Below are 22,356 nucleotides of genomic sequence, written 5' to 3'. Positions count from 1 at the left end.
TGTCTTTTCTATATGAACGGAATGGTCATGACTGGAATACCTCTGGTAATAGGTCTGTCATGGTTGAACTGAACTTAAACAATAGCAACAACTATCTCATATTTTCCCTAGCACCCACATTGAGCTTTATATATATATTGTTTCTTTGCTTTTAATTTTTTCAGATTCTCCAGATATGAACAGCCAACTTTTAAATGGCATACCAACTTTGAATTCTGGATCTTCTATTCAGTCAGTTGCATCAAACTTGCCAGCAGTCAATGTCAGTCAATTTTGTGCAATTTGTGGAGACCGAGCTACTGGAAAACATTATGGCGCTTCCAGCTGCGATGGCTGTAAAGGATTTTTTAGACGAAGTGTGAGAAAAAATCATGTGTATACATGTCGCTTTGCTCGAAACTGTGTTGTGGATAAGGATAAACGAAACCAATGTCGCTACTGTCGACTGAGGAAATGTTTTCGAGCTGGAATGAGGAAAGAAGGTAGGTTGCTTATACATATTTGCATGTGTTGACATTATTGAATCTACTTTGAAAATCTACTTCAACAAATTCTGTCTGCCCCAGGCATGTAAAAGAGTATTTTAATATATTGATAATGATAGTTTGTTGAAAGAAAATAATTCACTAAAGTTAATTACACAGAGAAAAACAATTTCTTGTGTTATCATACTTAATGCTTCTATATATTTGTAACTAGATTAGTTAATGTTCATTGCATTAAGGAAAGACAATATTATCTTTGGGACATTATTGTAACTATTTCATCAAGAATGGGAGACAACTTCAAATATGTTTCAGTTTAGACCTCCTTAGTGAACATAAACATTGCCATAATTGCTGATGTAGCAATGGGAGAATCACTTTATAGATATTCAGCATTGTGTCAGCATTTCAAAAATATTTAGAATATTTAAAAAATAAATCTCTGAGGAAAAGTTACTCATAGATGCCATCATAATGGGAAACAATAGTCAAATTGATTTTAACATACATAATGTAGTGAGCATCAAAGAATCTAATTAAAAAGGATTATGTATTGAAAAAAGAAAACCTAGCTCAATTACTAATGCTATTTTGGCAAGTAAGGGAGACAACTCTAGACACATTTCAGTCGTAATAGACCTCTTCAACAAATGATCTCTCACTCTCTCTCTTACACACACATTCATTAATGAAGCATTTATCTTCAGATATTAGTTCAATGAAGGTTACAGCGGCATAATTTTATTTATTTTATTTTTGTTTTCTCTATATTATATAAAGAATTTGAGCTCACCACTATATGCTAATGACACATTCAACACTTAAACAGTTTCTGGGCTGTTGAGGGTTAAATGCCTTAGAGACACAACATAATAGTAGTAGCAGTAGTAATAGTATACAAACTATGAACCATTTGGTTCTTTTTTGCTGTATCCTATCCTCATAGTGGTGGTTGATAGGATTGGTGGGGCCATAATGTAAGTACTCCTTTTGTACGCACTTCACATAGCCAATTTATATATACATATGAGAGAGAGACTGATTTTGAAATGTATTAACTGAGGAAGGTCTTGTGTAAGGGATATATTTCCTACTCTATATTGCACAATGACCTGAAACATTCATATTAAACACTTTCAAAAAATATCACTTGGTTTGACTTCCTTATAACTTATATATACACAGAGAGAGAAAGAGACTGAGAGGATCAATTTCTGTATTTCGCTGGTATTTTATTCATTGACTCTGAAATAATGGTATGATTTTGAACTCAGAATGTAGAGAATCGTCACAAATATTGTAAGCCACCTTGATCGTGTGGTTAATAAGTTGGTACCTTAATAGTTTTGCCAATATTTACTATTCTCTATGTGTAAATCAAGTATGTTTAATCCCATGTTTGTCAGATTATCTGTAAGATGGTGATTGTCTTTTTATTTGTTTTTTAAATAGAACATTTTCAATAATTACTTGTCTCCTAATTTATTCTGCCTATCATAGAATTTTAAAAAATGGTTTTAAACATGATCTAAATTTATTGCATATCTCTAGTTTTGCATAATTTCTTGTCTCTTGAAGCGGTACAGAATGAGAGAGATCGCATCAGCATTCGGCGAACAAGTTATGAAGACCTGGGCACCAGCTCATCTTTATCAATTTCTTCACTTTTAAATGCTGAGTTAATGTCAAGAGAAGTGAGTATTATTTGAAACACTAGACAGGCTTCCAATGTGAAATTAAGTAGCTGGAGATTTTTAAAATTATTATTATTCATTAATCTGAGGAGCAAGAGTAGTGTCTGTAACTTCTGGGTTCCTTATATTGAAACATAGGAATAACCAGGCAAGGTTAGGGTAGTTAAAATTAATTAAATTTGAATTATCACAGATTAGCAGTGGGACTTCCTGTCAGATGGGAAAAGTATTTATTGCAGGATCTGGGAGATGAAACAAGGGGAATGGGTATGGCATAGAAAAGTGGTCTGATGTCAATATTGATTGGGGTAGTATACTTAGCAAACTGCTAAGACATGGGAATTGCAGAGACTTGAGAAAACAGGTGAGTACTAGTAAATGTTTAAAAACTGTAAGTGAATAATAAAGTCTTGACAGTCAACCGAACAACATTTATTTTATATACATAGTTCAGAATTTGAATGGTAGGTGTAGAAGTTAAAAAAAGATGTTAACTATTCAGAACAAAATTATTTTCTTATTAATGATGAGCGGTTCATCTTTTGTTTTGCTATAGACTACAAGGTCATGTGTTTAGATCTTGTGATACCAATTGTAATTCAAACTGGATTTTGTCCTAGACTATTACCTACAACTGAAAATGAGTGTTACCCTAAGATTGATGATCATAAATTAAAACTTTCAAGAAGATTAACATATAAAATACTCCAACCAGATGAAATTAACTGCTTACAAGATATAATATTGTTTTTGAAAACCAAGATATTATTCAACTCATTAGATCAGAAATAATTGTTTTCCTATTTCTGTTACAGGTAATAAGTCAACCAAACACAGATAACTTAGCAACAAAAAAGATCGCTACACCAAATGATGTCTGCGAGTCCATGAAACAGCAACTCCTGGTTTTAGTTGAATGGGCAAAATACATTCCATGTTTTGGAGAACTACAACTAGATGATCAGGTAGATGAGCAGTCCACATAAAATTATCATAAAATATCTTATGAACTAATGTCAGTCCCTGTTGACCTCCTCTGTTACCTTAGTTGTTGCATCAATAATGCTTGACTATGGACCCTAACGAGTAGTAATACATACTTTAACTCAATTAGTTTCAGCCTTCTTTGAAGCCACTTTCAAAACAGATTTACTTTAATTATAATGTTATTAATAAATACAAAAGGAATGATTGACTGTTTAAAATTTGAGACTAAAAATCTAGCAGCTTGTGAACTATTCATTGCTCTTTTTAAATAAAAAAAAGAAAGGATACTGTACCAATGATTTTGTCTTGTTACCATACCCAAGGATGCAAGGCCAGCCAATATTATAATGCTTACACTGGTCAATCATGGTCTTGATACATTTGGTACCAACCAATATGTTTTATTTCAAATTTTATAACATATTATGTATCATAAAGGACAATGGAATAGCTCAGTGGCCATGCTGTTAGTTGGTTTGTAAAACTCACATTTAGAACTTGTTACCTTGTGTAAAGATTTCTAGTTGCTATGAAACATGCACTGTTGCACTTTAATTCACCACTTTCAAGAAGTTGCTAATTTTTCAACTTCTAGATGAAGAGTTAGAACAGTTAAGATGTTGTCTAGCTATTCAAAAGATTAACTCTTTGTGTTTGCTGGATAAAGCTATAGCTGCTATAAAAATCAATGCTTGGAAAGAAGCAAAGTTTTCAAGCTAACTTGTTTTCAATGCAGTACTTGAAAAGTCTTTTCTTTTGATGCCTGTACAATTCTATCAGTCATGCTTTACCCTGAAACATTTACTATCTGTGAGACTCTTAAAAGGCTATGTATAATTTCAATAGCACTAAAATGAATGTATTTAATACATGATTTGACTTCTAAAACCTTCTAAACCAATCTGAATGTTGCTTTATTTCCATTATTTTCTTCCTTTAGGTAGCTTTATTACGGGCTCATGCAGGAGAACACCTTCTGTTAGGTGTTGCCAGACGTTCGTTACAACTGAAAGATGTATTACTTCTAGGAAATGATTCTGTGATTTCTCGACATGTAGCAAATACTGAAATGTCACATATTTGTGGCAGAGTGATTGATGAAATTGTAAAGCCTTTGCAAGAAGTAGAGATTGATGACTCGGAATTTGCATGTCTTAAAGGAATCATATTCTTTGATCCAGGTAAAATAATAGCTCTATTTTTTATAAGGTCATTTCAAGGTATTCTTCCATGAGCCATTTTACTATTTTATTAAAATAGCCATCTATGTATCATACATAATGTATATACACCATTGATAGGCTAGTTATTGTGGTTTTTGTCCAGAGATAACATCCCTGTATTAAAAAACACAATATCAGAGAGACACAAAAAAAATCACCCCAGCAGCAAGCAGTGAGAAAACCAAATGCATTCCACTATCCTGGACCTTTTCAAAGAAATTCTCTCAAGCAGAGCAAGATCATGAAATCAATTTTGATTAATGGTTTTTGCTGTTTCACTTCCTTTTACTGATATCCTTGGGGGAAGACATGAATGCTATTAATTCCAGTTTCCTATTCCTAAAATATAGGATGTTGGTTCCTAGTCAAAATAAAACTTTCTAAAGATTCTAGTTTTGTTAATACTTTTCAGAAATTTATAATTTAAACTTGGATAGAAATTAGTTATATTTTGTCATAAATGATCATGCAAATGACTTCTGTATTTAGTGATATTGTTTAGGTTATGCAGTTGCACACAACTACGTGTATCCTTATATGTGTGTGTGTGTGTTTGTAATCTTAATGTTTTAATGCCCACTTTTTCATGCTTGCATGGGTTGGACAGAATTTGTTTAGGCAGATTTTCTATGATTGGATGTCCTTCCTGTTGCGAAGTAAGGTAATATTTCCCAATGGACAGACATACTGTATGACAGTGACACTTGTGCTCAACCATCAGGCAATGTCAAGGCAAGGAGACACCAACTCCTTGCCTTGTAAAAAAATTTTACAAGATAATAGAATTCAAACTTCTTTGATTAAAACCCTTTCTAACATGGAAGTATCCAAAGAGCATTTAAGGCTCATAATGCTTTGTGAGTACAAAAAAGGAAACTCTGCAGCCAAAGTGACTCGAAACAAACACTCAGTTTACGGGAAAGAATGCTTGAATGAAAGAACTTGCAAAATTCAGAAGTGGAGATTTTAGCCTTGAAGATGAAAATCGAATAGGACATCCAGTTGAGTTTGATAAGCTCCTTGAGGCATTACTTGAAGAAAATCCTGCATTATCAGTTGAAGAATTGGCAATAAAGCTTACTTCAAACCATACAACTGTTCATCGTCATCTTCAACAATTTGGAAAGGTTCCTAAACTTGGAAAATGGGTGCCTCATGAATTGTTCGAAAGTAACAGCAAATCCCGAGTTGACATCTGCTCTTCTTGCCATTCTCGTGAACTCATTTCACCCTTTTTGGAAAGACTCATGACTGGTGATGTAAAATGGATCTTCTACCAAAATGTTAAACATCGTAAACAATGGCTTGGTAAAAGGGAAAAAGTTCAACCACAACTGAGAAGGGAACTTCATGGGAAAAAGGTTCTTCTTTCTATCTGGTGGGATTGCAAAGGAGTAATTTACTTTGAATTGTTACTACCTAATGCAACAATCAATGCTCAAGTCTACTGTCAGCAATTAAAGCATTTGAACCAAGCTTTGAAGAAAAAAAGACCTGCTTTTCCAGCCAAACTGTCTAACCCATGCCACACACACGACAGGCTTCTTTTAGTTTCTGTCTATCAAATCATTGTTTTTTGTATAAATGTGTATTTACACTTGTTTGGATAAATTCCGAAATTTGAAACCGTAATCATTTATCTGTCTTCAATAACCTAATCAATGTTTAATTTTCTTTGTTAGGTGCCAGAGGTTTAATTGACAGCCACCGAATAAAAACGTATCGATGCCAAGCTCAAGTGAATCTTGAAGATTATATCAATGACAGACAATATGAATGCCGTGGTCGATTTGGAGAAATTTTGCTTATTTTACCTGTTTTACAGAGCATAACTTGGCAGATGATAGAACAAATTCAGATGGCCAAAATATTTGGGGTAGCTAAAATAGACAATCTTCTTCAAGAAATGTTACTTGGAGGTAAGCAACAAAAAAAAAAAAAACTTTCTCCTGCTATTCATCCTCATAATCATTTAGTGTCTGCTTTCTATGTTGGCATGGGTTAGACAGTTTGACTGAAACTGATAAGCTGGATGGCTGCACCAGGTTCCAATTTGATTTGGTATGGTTTTTATGGCTGGATGCCCTTCCTAATATCAAACGCTCCAAGAGTGTAATGGGTGCTTTTTGCATGCCACCAGCACAGGTGCCAGTTATGTGATGCCAGCATCAGCCACGACTATGATTTCACTTGGCTTGGCAGGTCTTCTCAAGCACAGCAAATCGCCAATGGTTTCAGTCACTAATCATTGCCTCTGTGAGACCCAACATTCAAAGGATGCTTTTTACATGCCACCAGCACAGGTGCCAGTTATGTGACACCAGCATTGGCCACAACTACAATTTCTCTTGGCTTCATGGGTCTTCTCCAGTTGTAAGTGGAATATTTTTTTATGAAAACTGTTTACAGTGGAATAGCTAAAGTGTGCCACTCAGAACAGCCCTTAAGTTTTTCTCCCACCTCCCAAACCAAACCCCAAGCCTATACAGTTATACAGGAGACCAAAAAGTTTCCCCCCATAAAAGCATTACCTGAACAAATGGCCACTCCTTGCACCCCAACTAACTATGCTACTGTCCACTTACTATTCAACCTTTGTGTAGGAGTAGAGCCTGACCTGATCAGTGAGGCAAACTGGACCAAGTATAGTCTGACATTTTGCTTGGGAACATAATACAAGGGTTGTTTCTCATATTTACTTACTACATCTCTTTGCCTATTATTTTTTAGTTCTCTGTTCTATCTGTCATCTCCTTATCATATCTCACTGCTGTGTCCCAATGATATCTCATTGCCTCACTAAAACGCACCTCCCTGTCATATTTCATTACAACATCTCTGTCATATCCTGACCCTGGATTAGTAGTCTCTTTAATCAACTCTGAAAGTAATAAAGACAAAGATGATCTCAACTGGATCTAAATTCAGAACACAAGGCATTGTAGTCAATGCAAAATCATTGCCGACACATACACATGCATAAAGGGCCAACTAAAAACTTGAGAGCAAATTTAATAGGTTGAAACTAAAAAGAAGCCTGTCATGTGTGAATGTTGTTTTGACATTGTATACTAATTGTAAACAAGTGTCACTGTTGTACACAAGTGATGACATTTTGCTTGTAATCTTCCAAGAAAACATGTCTGGACTGAAGAAGGGGGAAAATATTTCCTAGCTTATATATACAAGTACACGGTCTAGTGGTCAGGGTGCTGTCCACATGATTGCAAGATAGTAGTTTTGATTCTCAGAATGGTTGTGTTCTTGAACAAAACACTTCAATCCACTAAGCTATAAATGGATAACCCAGTGTGTGACTTGTGCTACATTCAGAGATAATGTTGGCCTGTCCACTTAGCTACTGGGGTAGCATCATTTGAAAGTTATAACAATACAAGGAAGTGCATTCTGACCAACAATGTATAGCAGCATCTGATAGTCTAGCCAATACAGTGACATCATATCAGCCTGCTAGTTATGCTGTAGGTAACTGTTAGTATGCCATAATTTTAACTTGTTTATTTATTAACTATTGTTATTAAACTGACAAGCTGGCAGAATCATTAACATGCCAGGCAAAATGCTTAGCAGCATTTTGTCTGTCTTTACAGTTTGTGTTTAAATTCTGCTAGGGTTGACTTTGCCTTTCATCCTTTCGGTGCTGATGAAATAAGTACCGGTTAAACACTGGGGTCGATGTAATCGATTAGTCCCCCCTCCCCCTAAATTTCAAGCCTTGTGCCTATTGTAGAAAGGATTATTATTGTTAATGTTTATTATTATTATCATTATTAATTATTATTATTATCATTTCCAGGAGCAAATAGTGAAATTGGACATTCCTCAGCAGCGGTTTCAGCAGTTAGTCTTCAACCTCATTTATTATCAAATCCCAGTTTTCCTGACCAGCTTGGAAATCAAGCTGTGGAGAACATAATTAATGGTCAGAATGGTGATTCCCAAATAATTCTTCAAGACACAGTTGGCAGCAGCAATTCACTTGACACTTCTCCTTTTAGCCAATCACCTCTGACCTGCAGTAGTCCTCTGTCTAATGACTGTTCAATCACAGTTAATATACATGACCAGCATCCTCATCAAACACTCACGGATCCTCATGATACTTCAATGACACCTTCCAGTATGCAGGTTGAGTCCCCGTTCAAATTAGGGAACTTGACCAATCATAATCAGACCCCTTCTCATTTTAAGCAAGAAGTTGGTGTTTGAATGAATACCAACCCCTTTGTTATTGACTCTGTTGTACATGCACACATGGCGAATACAAGTCTGAAATCAGACAGTCAGAATCCAGTGAATAAATCCCCTCAGTTATCTAAAAACACAAATATATTTTTAACATTATCATACACACATGCACATATACACACATTTATATTGTGGATACCAGAATTGAATGGGTAATTGAATAATGTAGATACTTCTGTTAAATTGACTGTCTTTTCTGAAATGTCAAATATAAATTTGACAAACTTTGAAGGATATGCTAAAATTCAACAACATTGCATAGCTTTCTGCAGATGCCACAGTAACATAATAATATGCATTTGCATTCTGTTAATGAACTTAGCTGAAATCCATGCTAAATTTTGTTGTGTCACAAAAATATAAAAATATATTTTTTTTTAATTGGAGGTAAAGGGAGTAAAAAAAGATGGGGAGCTAACAAATATTTTAAGAAGAAAATAGAAAGTAACAATTCTAACAATAGACATATTTTGGTTAAGTTTTTAAGAGATTGGGGGAAGTAAAAATATTTTTTCACAGTGTATCAAGCATGTTGAGTAACTGTGCTTTTACAATTTTGGATACACAAAAAACATATACAAAATGTTCCCCCAGCAAATGAATTTTATAAAAATGAGTATATTTTTTACAAGAAGTAAAAACAAAACGGACTATTTATTTGAAATCAAAAGAATAACTTTTTTAAAAAAAGTGAGACTGATATTTTTAAAACTGTTAAGGTTATCCCAAAATCCTTTTATTGAAAAGGAAAAGGACTAAATAAAAATTTTAAAAATTTATGTATATTAGCTTTTAGTTTTTGTTATTCTTTTTTCATATACAAGGGGTTGCTGAAAAGTTCCTGGCTTTAAGGGTAGCATGAAAGGCCTGGTTGGAGGTCTAACCTTCCAAGTTCTTTTACAGGGCTAAGAAAAACCGAAGGACTGCTGTCGTACGTGTGTGAATCTGAGAGGGGAATAGAAAGTGATAATTCTAACAAGACATATATTTTGGTCAAGTTTTTAAGAGATTGGGGGAAGTAAAAATATTTTTCTATAATGTATCAAGCATGTATCAAGTTTTTACAATTTTGGATACACAAAAAATATATAAATCTATTTTTTTGCCCAAAGCCAGGAACTTTTCAGCAACCCCTTGTATTTCATTACATTTAATTATTGTTGATCTGAAAGGCCTGGTTAGAGGTCTAACCTTCCAAATTCTTTTATTGGACTTAGAAAGACTGAAGGACTGCTGCCGTGTGTGAATCTGACAGTGGAATATGTTGAATAAAATCATAATTAACTGATCCTCCTGTTGTATTTTCTTTTACCCAAAGCCAGGAACTTTTCAGCACCCCCTTGTATTTCATTCTTGTTCTTTATTCCATTACATTTAATTATTGTTGATCTGTATATAGCTTTTAAGACTAAATATATTTCAATTATGTAAAAATCTTTATTTCACTCTGAAAATTCTTTTCCCTCTACATCACCCACAATCCACTGTCTGTATTCTAACATCCACCTCATATCTTGAGATGTTCCAGCTTTCCAGTTACTTCCAATACCCTTATATAATGCAGGGTAGCCTTGTATCTCTAAAGCAAAACACCTGGGCTTGTTATCCCTCGCACAATAAATAGCCTGTCAACACCTGGCATAGAACCAGCATCCTTCTTCTCCTCAAATATTACCACCTCCATTTAGTCAAGGAGGCTTTTTTCTTTTACCTTCCCCCCTTTTTTCCTTCTTTTCTTGCCTTGCAAGTTACTTGGCAATCTCACTGTGCCAATAGCACGGGAAAATGCACCCAGAACATGCTGTAAAGTGTTGACCTTAGGAAGGGCATCCAACCATAGAAACTATGCCAAAGCTGACATTAGAACTTGATGTGGGCCTATGGTTTGCCGGGTCCTACCAAACCATCCAATCCATGCCAGTATGGAAAAATAGATGTTAAATGTTGATGATGATATTTATGTTAGATAAATAAAATACTAATTGAAATCTTTATTTCATCATCATACCAATATCATTTTCAAAATTTGCTGTTTCAGTCTTCCTACTCCAATAGGATCCCTTTTTGAATAAGTTGATTTAAAAAAAAAAAAATCATCTTTTAATGTCACTGATATTGTTATGCACAATGTACGACATTAATCTCTGACTGCCTTTAGCCATTAGTAGAGCAAATAGATAAGAGAAAAAAGAGAGAGTAATAAACTGATAAATCTGCACCAGTATAATCTGAATGAGGTAAAAAAAAAAAAAAAATGAAATTGAGGCATGTGTTAAAGATATGCAAGCTAAAATGCTGGAGAAATTCACTGCCTGTATATTTCTTAATGTACAGGCAGTAAATGGTTTTGCCAATGACAATTACACTGAGATAGGTGTAAATGCCTTTGATTGTCAATAACTATTTATTGTTCTTTGAAAAGTACTTGCAGTATTAGTTACACTAAACCTTCAATTAACTTCAAATGCAGTATATATATATATCATCGTCATTTTGGATTGGAATATAATGGTATGCTTTTTTTAGATCCAGTTAGCTGTGGAATTTATTGTTGAGAATAGAACATGAGATTTTCAGTATTAGGAAGCAGACAGGCTTCTACAGTGCAGTAGTAATTTATTGTTTGTAAATCAAGACAAGATATATCGTTTTGCTACTGTTTCTTACTGCTACCACATATGCTTGCAATGGAAAGACTATGGACTCAATATTGTCATCATAAAAAAAAACCATTTAATATCTTTCTTTGACCTTTTATCAAATAGGAAAAAGTGGCAAGATTTAGTAGCAATTAGTTTCAAGTCATTAAATTTAGAAAAAAAAAAAAAAAAATGGTGGTCACCAAAGTTGGAATATATTGAACAACATAAAAATTCTGTAATGGTTCATATTAATGTTTAAAGTCATCTGTTTGGATTGAGTTGCCAGAACAGTTTAAAGATATTCCTGCAAAGTTGAGAATGAGAGATTGGTAACACTAACTGAAGTATCAATATATTGATTAGCCATATATTTGCTGATTAGCATTGTTCAAGTCCATTTCCTTGTTGTGTCCCTGTTATAGGAAGAATTGTAGATAATGATGCTGCAGCTCTTTTTGACTGACATGTTTGCCAAAAATGTGCAACCTCTTTACAGTTGTTGCAAGTTTCATTCTTTGATGGAGAAATAGATCCATCTTAGTAGAGGCTAGTACAAAATAGGTTGGTTTGTGCATGGCAACAGTATACTCATTGCTAAAGGAACTGAACTCAATTTTTGTTCAAGATAGGGTATTGAGAGAGAGAGAGAGAGAAATGTCACAAGCAAACCATTGCATTTCTCTGAACACCTTTCAGAAATTGAATGTGGACAGCTTGCCAGTCTCAAATTCAGTGAAGAATTTCAGGAAGAAATTTTAGCCATAAATTATTGCAACTAATCTCATGAAAATTGAAGAAACAACAGAATACTTTTAACTAGGTTTGAACTTTCATTGAAAATTAAAATACATGTGCCACATAGAAAAAACATTGGTGCCATGTAAAGAGCATCGAGTACACTGTGTAAAGTGGCTTTATGAAGAGCATCAAGCTGTAGAAACCATGCCAAAACGGACTATAGAACCTGGTGTGGCCCCTGGTCTTGCTAGTTCCTGTCAAGCTATCCAACCCATGCCAGATTGGAAAAACAGACATTAAATGCTGGTGAAAATGCTACACAATATGTCCCTGTTGAATACCTCCCCAATAACATATCCTCCTAATATCCCCTCCCTCTACCATCACCAGCTTCCTTTTGCAATCTTGTGAACTCACCCACCTACATTCTCCCCTAATCCTTGGTCCACTTCACCATATACACCACCCTGTAACTTAGGTAATATGCCCTCCCACCTATCATATTTTCGCCATCTTCTCTCTCTCTTTTTTCTGTCCCTCAATACTACTCCCCACCAGTTGAGTATTGCCCTGCAAGTTGCCAGGTGACCTTATTGGTGCTGGTGCCACATAAGCACCCAGTACACTATGTAAAGTGATTGACATTAGGAAGGGCATCCAGCCATAGAAATTATATCAAACCAGAGAGTAGAGCTTGGTGCAGTTTTCTGACATGCCAGTTCCAGTCAAACTATCCAACCTATGCCAAATATGGAAAACATTAAATGATGATGGAAAATGTTGTTTTGTAAATACAATACAAAATACTAAACTAACTGGATTTTGTACTTTCACACTATGCTTATTATTTACTGTGGTTTTAAATAACAGATTGTTATTACATGTATACCCTGAAAGCGAACTATTTTATTATTTTAGAAAATAATAGGAAAAGGAAGACATGTAAATAATACAAAACAATATATCAATGACGAAAAAAAAATGTGTGGTAAGAAGTTTGCTTCCCAACATGATTCTAGGTTCAATTCCATTGTGTCTCCAGTTATAGCCCCAGGTCAACCAAAGCCTTCCATGTAAGTGAATTTGGTAGACAGAAACTGAAAGAAGCCTGTCATATATATGTGTGTGTGTGTTACTGTTTCCTTGCCTTCATGTGTAGTTGTAAATGAGTGTCACTATCCTGCAAGTGATTTTCCTTCATTTCCAGTCTTACATGAAAACATGTCCAGTCATAGGTGAATATTATTTTACTTGAAAATAGGTGAGGATTGGAGACAAAAAGGGCATCCAGACATAGAAAATCTGCTTCAACAAATTCTGTCTGAATCATGTGAGCATGGATATTAAAATGATGATCTACTGTTTAATTTGCTCTGAGATTATTATAATTAACTTTGAGATTATTTCAACTAGATTCAAGTTTTTTTTTTTTTTAATTTGATTTGATATTATTTCAGTTTGCTCTTGAAAACGTGTAGATTATGTCTTTAAATCTGTTGTAGATATTTTGTTTCAGACAGAACACTGTTCTACATTGACTCTGTAAGCCTAACCCAAAAGAATGGGTGACAAGATATTCCAGAAAAATGTGTGCAACAGACTAGCTTCATCCAGTAACAAATTTATCTTCTGTTTAATCTATTGTATCATAACCTATTCACTAGCATAGCTAGAGGGAAGGGAGCAGTCTGCCCCGAGTGGCACCACTTTTTTGTGAGGGCCCAGGGGTGGCACACACTTTAGCTACACTAGTGAACTTATTGTTTCTGCTAAACAGTGATCCATAGATGCTACAAATGGGTCTTTAGCCATTTAGCATTGAGATTACTCTGTCAAATATAAAGCTCATTTATCCACTTTGTTTTGAATTAATCATGCATTATCTTGTAGCTACAAGATTTCAATGTTGTGATTGTTTATTTTAAGAATAACATTGTAGGGTAGGTGTGAGAGATCAGATCTGGCCAGTTTGACAATAACAGAATATTTTGGGTTAAATATGGCTGGTTTGAATGTTAAAGGGTTAAAGGATTTACTCCAACTTTTAACAGCCACTAAAATAATACTTGGGATAAGAGAATTTCAATAGGATAGCAAATTTACTTACTGACAGTTGCATAAAGAAGTGCCGAGCTCTAATTGTAGAGAGTACCTGTGGAAGGGGTAGACCCAGGAAAATGTGGGTTGAAGTGGTGAGAAAGGATCTTTGGATGCTTGGCCTCACTGAGGAAATGACAAAGGACCAGGAGATGTGCTGATTTGCTGTACTTGATAAGACATGTCAAGCTAAGTAAAATCAGTCTTCCACACATACAGGCTTGTCCTTTCAGGTGCTGGTGCCACCTAAAAAGCACCCATACTTGTGCTGTGTTTATATGCCAGTTGCATATAAAAAAAGGATCCAGCACACTCTGTTAAGTGGTTGGCATTAAGAAGGGCATCCAGCTGTAGAAGCCATGCCAAAACAAACAGCTGGAGTCTGGACAGCTCCCTGCTAAACCATCCAACCCATGCCAATATGGAAAGCAGATGTCACATAATAATGATGATGATGATATAGATGACAAACAAAATTAAATAACACTTATTTATTCAAAAATAGTGGAAAGAAATTCCAGACACACATAAATGACGATGCTATATTTTGCTACAAAGATGATCATGGATTGTTTTTATCTTCCATATCTCCTTAGATTTTGTAACTAAAAGTTTTAATAAAAGAAAGGTGGAATTCTGGTTTAAGTACCCCATATAGCCCCTCATAACTCTTCTAATTTGTTTGGAATTTTCAGAAACCTTTTGCAAATTTGTGTGATTATGGACGATTTAGCTGGTCTTAGTACATCTGACAACCATCTGAAACCTTTCTGGTTTCTTTGTCAATCTAACATGTATTGATACTATTCAATATTTTTCTCTCCATAAACACATTTAATGGAATGATGATGCACCCAATTGTAGTCTATTGCTGGAATTTAAGTAAAAAATTCAGACTGTCCATATTTTAAATGGATTTTAAGAAAAAATTTGAAAAATAGTGGCAATTTTAGGATTTATTGGTGGGAGTAAAAAAGATTTGAGGAAAAATTTTTTTATATAATCATATGAATTCCCATGTAGAATCATATGAATTCCCATGTAAATTTGTGTAGAACACAAATTTGCAAACGTTTTCAAAAAATTCCAAAAAATAAAAATGTTACAAGAGATTATATGGGCAGCTTAAACCAGAATTACACCAATAGAAATATCCATTCTATACATGATGGCAGTTGTGTCAGTACAATATAAACTTAGAATGTTACAAAGTAAATCCTTTGTTGGTAGTTTCTGCATAAGAATGTAATAAGCTGAAACCTTCTAGCAGCATTTAACTTGCACAAAACAATAAATGTAAAGTGTAGCCTTGACTAATTGAAGTTGTTTTATCAAATAAGAAAGTAGTTGGCAGTTGAGGAAGACTTAGTTCTACAAAAACAGCATATGAATCAGTGAAATTAAGATCTTTGTATACTTTAAATATCTTCAGACTCTTTAGGAATCTTAGGGTCTCAAGCAGCAGATTATGCTGAAAGAAGGTATTTAAAATATTTCACTTCATGAGAATTACAGCCTGCTTTCTTTCTAAATTTCCCAAAGAATTTCATTTGTTGAAACGAATATGTTTTATAGACTGAGATGTCTAAATATATTTAATATAACTATTCTAATGATGGATGTAGCAATAAAAAAAATGTAGGGGCTTAAAGCCATGTCTGTTAAATGTTAATTATTTACATCTGTTCAGTTTCTTATATAACCCATATGACGGTTACAATCAATCAAATAATCGTCGAAATGACTTGAGGTAATATAATTCTCCATTTTCAAAATCTCGATGCTGTTCAATGCCATAGTAATACCACTGGCATATTGTTGAGTCCCACTACAAGATAGAACAAAGATTGTTCAAGTTTAGTAAATCAACTGTATACATGAGATATATCCAAAAACATATATGCATTACATTTTTTCATCAATAAAAAAAGAATTTGCATTTGGATTTAATGACTTATTTCAAAGAAATATCTGAAATATAAGTAGCCACAGGTTGTACTACAACTTTCCTCCTTTCTATCTCTCAACTCCACTGGCAACCTTTTTCCTTTCCATCTTTTATTTTCATAAGATGGAGGGAGAAAGAAAGACTTTTAAGAAATAGGGAAATAGGGTTGAAATTGGTGTTATGAAAAATTACTTAATATTAAAATAATGGAAATAGGGTTTAACCCTTTTGTTACTATATTTCTATTAAAATACGCTACCTTTCATCATCATCATCATCATCATTTAGCGTCCGTTTTCCATGCTAGCATGGGTTGGACGGTTCTACTGGGGTCTGTGAAGCCAGAAGGCTTCATCAGGCCCAGTCAAATCTGGCAGTGTTTCTACGGCTGGATGCCCTTCCTAACGCCAACCACTCCGTGAGTGTAGTGGGTGCTTTTTACGTGCCACCCGCACTGGTGCCAGACAGAGCTGGCAAACGGCCACGAACGGATGGTGCTTTTTATGTGCCACCGGCACGAGGGCCAGGCGAGGCTGGCAACGGACACGAAACGGGGCGGTGCTGGCAACGGTCGCGAAACGGAAAGTTCTCTTACATGCCACCGGCACTAGTAACACATCTGCAATTTCCATTGATCGATTTCCATTGATCGATTTCGATTCTGATCCTCACTTGCCTCAATGGGTCTTCACAAGCAGAGTTTCGACATGCCACCGGCACTGGTAGCACATCCGCAATTTCCATTGATCGATTTCGATTCTGATCCTCACTTGCCTCAACACGTCTTCACAAGTAGAGTTTTGTGTCCCAAGAAGGGAAGGTATGCATACGTAGGCTGGCTCCATCCCATGTAGAAGGCCACGGATTGTGGACTCACTTGTCCTGCCGGGTCTTCTCGCGCACAGCACACTTCCAGAGGTCTCGGTCTCTAGTCATTTCCTCAGTGAGACCTAAAGTTCGAAGGTCGTGCTTCACCACCTCGTCCCAGGTTTTCCTGGGTCTGCCTCTTCCACAGGTTCCCTCAACCGCTAGGGTGTGGCACTTTTTCACACAACTATCTTCATCCATTCTCGCCACATGACCATACCAGCGCAAACGTCTCTCTTGCACACCACAACTGATGCTTCTTAGGTCCAGCTTTTCTCTCAAGGTACTTACACTCTGCCGAGTGTGAGTACCGGCATTACACATCCATCGGAGCATACTGGCTTCATTTCTAGCGAGCTTACGCATATCCTCAGCAGTCACGGCCCATGTTTCACTGCCATGTAGCATGGCTGTTCGTACACACGCATCATACAGTCTGTCTTTCACTCTGTGCGAGAAGCCTTTTGTCACCAGCAGAGGTAAGAGCTCTCTGAACTTTGCCCAAGCTATTCTTACTCTAGCAGTTACACTTTCAGCACACCCGCCCCCGCTGCTGACTTGGTCACCTAGGTAACGGAAACTATCAACTATTTCTAGTTTTTCTCCCTGGAAAGTGACGGAAGTTGGTCTCAGAGCATTTTCAGTGTTTATTGTTCCTGAGCATCTGCCACATACAAAAACCATCTTCCTAGTTAGCCTTCCTTTGACATTGCTGCATCTCTTATGTGTCCATAGCTTACACTTGGTGCATCTTATAGAGTTTCTACCTACACCTTTTCTACAGATCGAGCAGGGCCATCTACCTGAAGGTGTTTGTGATTTGTCTACCTTCCTACTGATTACGACTTTGGTTTTAGCTAGATTGACTCTGAGGCCCTTCGATTCTAATCCTTGTTTCCACACCTGAAACTTCTCCTCCAGTTCTGATAGCGACTCAGCAATTAGAGCAAGGTCATCAGCATAGAGGAGCTCCCAAGGGCAACCTGTCTTGAATTCCTCCGTTATTGCCTGGAGGACTATGATAAAGTCTACCTTTATTTGAATGACTACCTTTATAAAGGACTACCTTTATTTGAATGAATTTAAAAAATAATGAAGTTTTTAGTAAAATAATGTTGTCAACATCAAAAAAATCAAATGGAAATTGTAGTTGTGATACCTTTGCCGGTGGCAAGTAAAAAACACCATCTGAACGTGGCCGCTGCCAGTGTCGCCTTGACCAGCTTCCGTGCTGGTGGCATGTAAAAAGCACCAACCGATCATGGCCGTTGCCAGCCTTCTCTGGCCCCTGTTGCCAGTGGCACATAAAAAACACCCACTACACTCATGGAGTGGTTGGCGTTAGGAAGGACATCAAGCTGTAGAAACACTGGTGCAGCCTCCTGGCTTCCCAGACCTCGGTTGAACTGTCCAACCCATGCTTGCATGGAAAACGGATGTTAAACAATGATGATGATGGTGATGGTGATGGTGATTATCAAGGCTGTGTTTAGAACATAAATTAACATGGAATTTTGATGGAAAGTTTTAATTTAGATAACTTTAAAATGCAATTTGTATCATAGAAGCAAAAGTGGTTTTGGGCAGGTTGGTATCAAAAGGGTTAAAATGACATTATTCTGGTGCTATCTTGACTTAGAGACTGTCAAATTAGTCAAAACTGTCAACTGAAGTGAAGTTAGATAACTGGGTGAAAGACCACACCAAGCATGGTTGCCAAAAGACAGGAGTGAGTTTCAAGTAGATTGAAATTTAATTATCATCTCACAGCAGACAAGCTATCTGTAATTCATGCACCTAGAAAGTAAATCACTTAAGTCAAATGCAAAAGAAATAAATTTTTACTTACTGAGGTGGTTACTATTGTGTTTTTCGTGGGATGCCATGAGACATCTCGTACACATGTGCTGTGACAATTGGACAGTTTTGTCACGATTTCTCCAGTAAGAACATCATAAACTGAAAATATTAAAATTAGTTTTATTGAAAGATACAGAAAGAGATTTACTTAATCATCAGTAATTTTTCTAATTTATATATATATATATATATATATATTTTGCCTGACTGGCACTTGTGCTGGCGGCATGTAAAAAGCATCATTCAAGCATGGCTGGTGCCAGTGCCACCTGCCTGGCACCCATGCCAGTGGCATGTAAAAAGTACCATTCAAGCCTGATCAATGCCATTGTCCCCTGAATGGCTACTGTGTCGGTGGCACATAAAACGTACCCACAACACTCCTGGAGTGGTTAGCATTAGAAAGGTCATCCAGCTGTAGAAACCATGACAGATGAGATTGGAGCCTGGTGCAGTCTGCTGGCTTGCCAGTTCTCAATCAATCCATCCAACTCATGCTAGCATGGAAAGCGGATGTTAAACGATGATAATGATGATGGTATATATATATATATATATATATATATATATATATATGTATGTACGTATGTATGTATGGGTGTGTGTGTGTATGTACCAGTCTGTCACAGGGTTACTCATTTACAGCTGAGTGGACTGGAGCGGTGTGAAACAAAGTGTTTTGTTCAAGAACACAATGCATCACCTTATCCATGAATCAAAACCATGATCTTACAATCATGGGTGCAACATTATAATCACTAGGCCATGTACCTTCACTTCCTCTAAACCAAACCAATTTAGATTTTTTAAAAAAAGTGATACATCTTTCAAAGCCTCTTCTTTACAAAAGTATTCTGTTAAGACAAAAAAGTCTTTGATTATCATTGTAATGATAAAACATCGTAATGTCTGTTATATCTTGATATGGTAATGCCTAGAGATGTAGTTGAATGAGTAGACTAAACATCTGTGCAACCATCCTAGAAGAGGAATACTGTCTTAACACTTACAACTTATTTTCTTACCACAGCTCACTATGGTTCTGTAGAAGTGATGTAAACTAAACCGATTTTCATTTTAAAGTGGAAACTGGATGATCATAAAGGAAGATGAAATTTCAGAGAAAAATTAAATTGAAAAATAAATGAAGGAAAAGTATGTACTTACTACATGCATTTCCTGTTGCACATCCAGAATAAATGTACCTTTGACCCGTAGTGAAGCGTGGAGAGAATTTGCAACGAATCAATGTGTGCAAAACAGTATGCCCACGGTAAGTCATAACTGATACGTCTCCAGTTAGAGGCTTTCGTAATTTCACTGAAACAAAGTTGAAAAATTTCGTGAAATTTAACAGTTTCAAAATTTGACGTAGTTTAACAGTTTCAAAATTCTGTACATCAAGAAGTGTGTATTATGGGTGTACTTACTTTCCTGAGATATAGGCCGCCAACGATAATCCCACCTTTGGAAACTGATAGCTGCTTCAGTAGCCTGAAAGGAAGAAAACTGGATATTTGTAATTTCTTACAAAGACATGTTGTCTTAGAAAAACAGGGAATGGAATTTTGTGATGTTCAACCATTTCTTAAGAACATTAGAAATTAAAGTGATATGGAATGGCTCCAATCAGAAATTTAAAGCAAGCTGTTGATTTGACTTGCCAGGAGCATTTCGAAATTCTCCAGTATTCAAAACATGGGAATGATAAACTGAGTTTCTTCAACAGTACCAAAAGACTCCTAATACACACAACTTTTACTATACACTCACTCCACATGTCAAAAATATTCATGAATAATACTGACTTATAACTCTCTAAAGTCATTTCAAATACAATTTCTGGTGAACTTCATAGTGACCATACATGTATAATATTGAGAAAAGAACATTCAAAATGCTAGGCTTACACCTTAGATCTATAGTGATGTCGGGGTTATCCATTTTTGGTGGTAATATTGGCTTAATGACACACTATAATTTAGTCAGTATAAGAGAAAATGAAGTCACTGTTTCAGCTCATAACAACAAGAAGATAGAAATTCACGAAACACTTGTAGTAAGTCATAACTTTTATTACTGGAAGTAATGTATTCATATACAAGGTTAATAGAAGGAAACTTATAACATTACATGAATATGTTCTGTTTGCAGTCAAATGTCTCCAAGTAAGAAAGGCAAATGAGTGTGCGAGTGGGCGTGAAGTATGGCAGCTCAATCCAGTACGTGTTGAAGAACCCAAAGGTACTGAATGGCGTGAATTTAGAATTTCTTTCCTTTATATAAGGACGGAACAGAAGTCCCTGACTTCCACGTAAAACCGGGAGTTTCCCAAAGAATCTCGAACATTCTAGAAAATTGAGGGAGATTACTCTCATTACATCCCTTTTCCATTTTGCTTGCAGTCATAACTGCCAGGGGTCACTACATATCAATTGCTGACTCTCCACAGAGCTCAGCTGTGACCCATATTCTAGTACTGTTTACATATTTGGAACAGTATTGCTGCAGCACACTCGGACATCCTAGACTGCAGCCTCTATAGTTGATTTGCAAACATTCAATCAACAATATGCAAAACAGGTCTGCAATGCATTTGTCAATCTCTTCTGCCATTTTTTGCTTTTTTGTCCTAAATAATTTTGAAGAATAATGCTTCTAGCATTTTGAACTATGCATTTCTACCCAGCTCTACAACATCTCTACCCACTTTCTCACGTATGGGTCAAGCCACAGGAATTTAAGCTGAACACCAAACAAATCCACTAGAAGATCTATATCTCTTAATGGATATCACAACTCCTTCTCTAATTACATAACAAAAATGTAGAAAGGTGGTTTTTTTATCTTTTATATCCATTTCCCAAACTATCAGAAAAGGAAAAGTTACACTAATATATATATTTGCAAATGGTTTTAGAAAAGTGATTTTTCCAGTGAGTTGGATTTGTGGTTTCACTAAAACAAATTTCAGAAATTGTATAAATTGAAAGCAAGATTCTGTGCATGAAAAAGTGTTTTAAAGGTATGCTTACGTTCTTCAGATATAGGCTGCCAATGGTAATCCTGAACTTTAGTTTTTATATTATCATTATTAGAAACTGATGACGATGATGGTGGTGATGATGGTGATGATGATGATAATGATAATGATGATTACAAAAATCCAAACATCTACCAGAGAACTTGACAATCAGCTTCAGGAATGAATCACAGATCAGAAATGAAATTACCTTGATACCCTCTTCTGTAGAAAATTTTCGTATGTCCCACAGTTTTATTGTCTGGTCTTTAGAATTGGATATCAAGTACCGAGAATCACCCTAAAAAACATAAAATTTTCTAGTTTAATGTTTCATTCAAAATAATTATCATAATTATGTCCAGTTCAATTTAAAACTGTTAAATTACACAAAATATAGTAACATAGCAAATAATATCTTTTATATTTTTACTTATTTCAGTTGTTAGACTGTGGCCTTGCTGGAGCACTACCTTGAAGGGCTTAGTTGAACAAATCAACCCCAGTACTTATTTTTAAGACTT

The 22,356-nt window shown here is 35.6% G+C and overlaps 2 protein-coding genes across 8 annotated transcripts in view; one reads left to right on the top strand and one right to left on the bottom strand.

Annotated features, from left to right (window-relative positions):
- The window catches only part of LOC115214131 (hepatocyte nuclear factor 4-gamma-like), a 125,862-nt gene extending 116,799 nt beyond the window's left edge, over positions 1 to 9,063 (top strand). For all 6 annotated transcript variants that reach the window (XM_029783203.2, XM_036505147.1, XM_036505146.1 and 3 more), the window contains exons 2-7: positions 165 to 482; positions 2,064 to 2,179; positions 2,995 to 3,144; positions 4,107 to 4,347; positions 6,072 to 6,308; positions 8,207 to 9,063. In XM_029783203.2, the coding sequence (XP_029639063.1) occupies positions 165 to 482; positions 2,064 to 2,179; positions 2,995 to 3,144; positions 4,107 to 4,347; positions 6,072 to 6,308; positions 8,207 to 8,619 (1,475 nt within the window). In that variant the 3' untranslated portion in view covers positions 8,620 to 9,063. The remainder of the gene's footprint in view (positions 1 to 164; positions 483 to 2,063; positions 2,180 to 2,994; positions 3,145 to 4,106; positions 4,348 to 6,071; positions 6,309 to 8,206) is intronic.
- A 5,548-nt stretch (positions 9,064 to 14,611) lies between these two features.
- LOC115216982 (DDB1- and CUL4-associated factor 11) overlaps positions 14,612 to 22,356 on the bottom strand; it is a 40,561-nt gene continuing 32,816 nt past the window's right edge. For both annotated transcript variants that reach the window (XM_029786468.2, XM_029786477.2), the window contains 5 exons: positions 22,044 to 22,133; positions 20,241 to 20,304; positions 19,978 to 20,130; positions 18,800 to 18,909; positions 14,612 to 15,963 (listed from right to left, as the gene is read on the bottom strand). In XM_029786468.2, coding sequence (XP_029642328.1) covers positions 15,856 to 15,963; positions 18,800 to 18,909; positions 19,978 to 20,130; positions 20,241 to 20,304; positions 22,044 to 22,133 — 525 coding nt within the window. In that variant the 3' untranslated portion in view covers positions 14,612 to 15,855. The remainder of the gene's footprint in view (positions 15,964 to 18,799; positions 18,910 to 19,977; positions 20,131 to 20,240; positions 20,305 to 22,043; positions 22,134 to 22,356) is intronic.

This window comes from Octopus sinensis, linkage group LG1 (assembly GCF_006345805.1).
Source record: "Octopus sinensis linkage group LG1, ASM634580v1, whole genome shotgun sequence".
NCBI lineage: Eukaryota > Metazoa > Mollusca > Cephalopoda > Octopoda > Octopodidae > Octopus > Octopus sinensis.
Note: the sequence above shows the minus strand (reverse complement) of the source record. Positions and strands in the feature narration are given on the sequence as shown.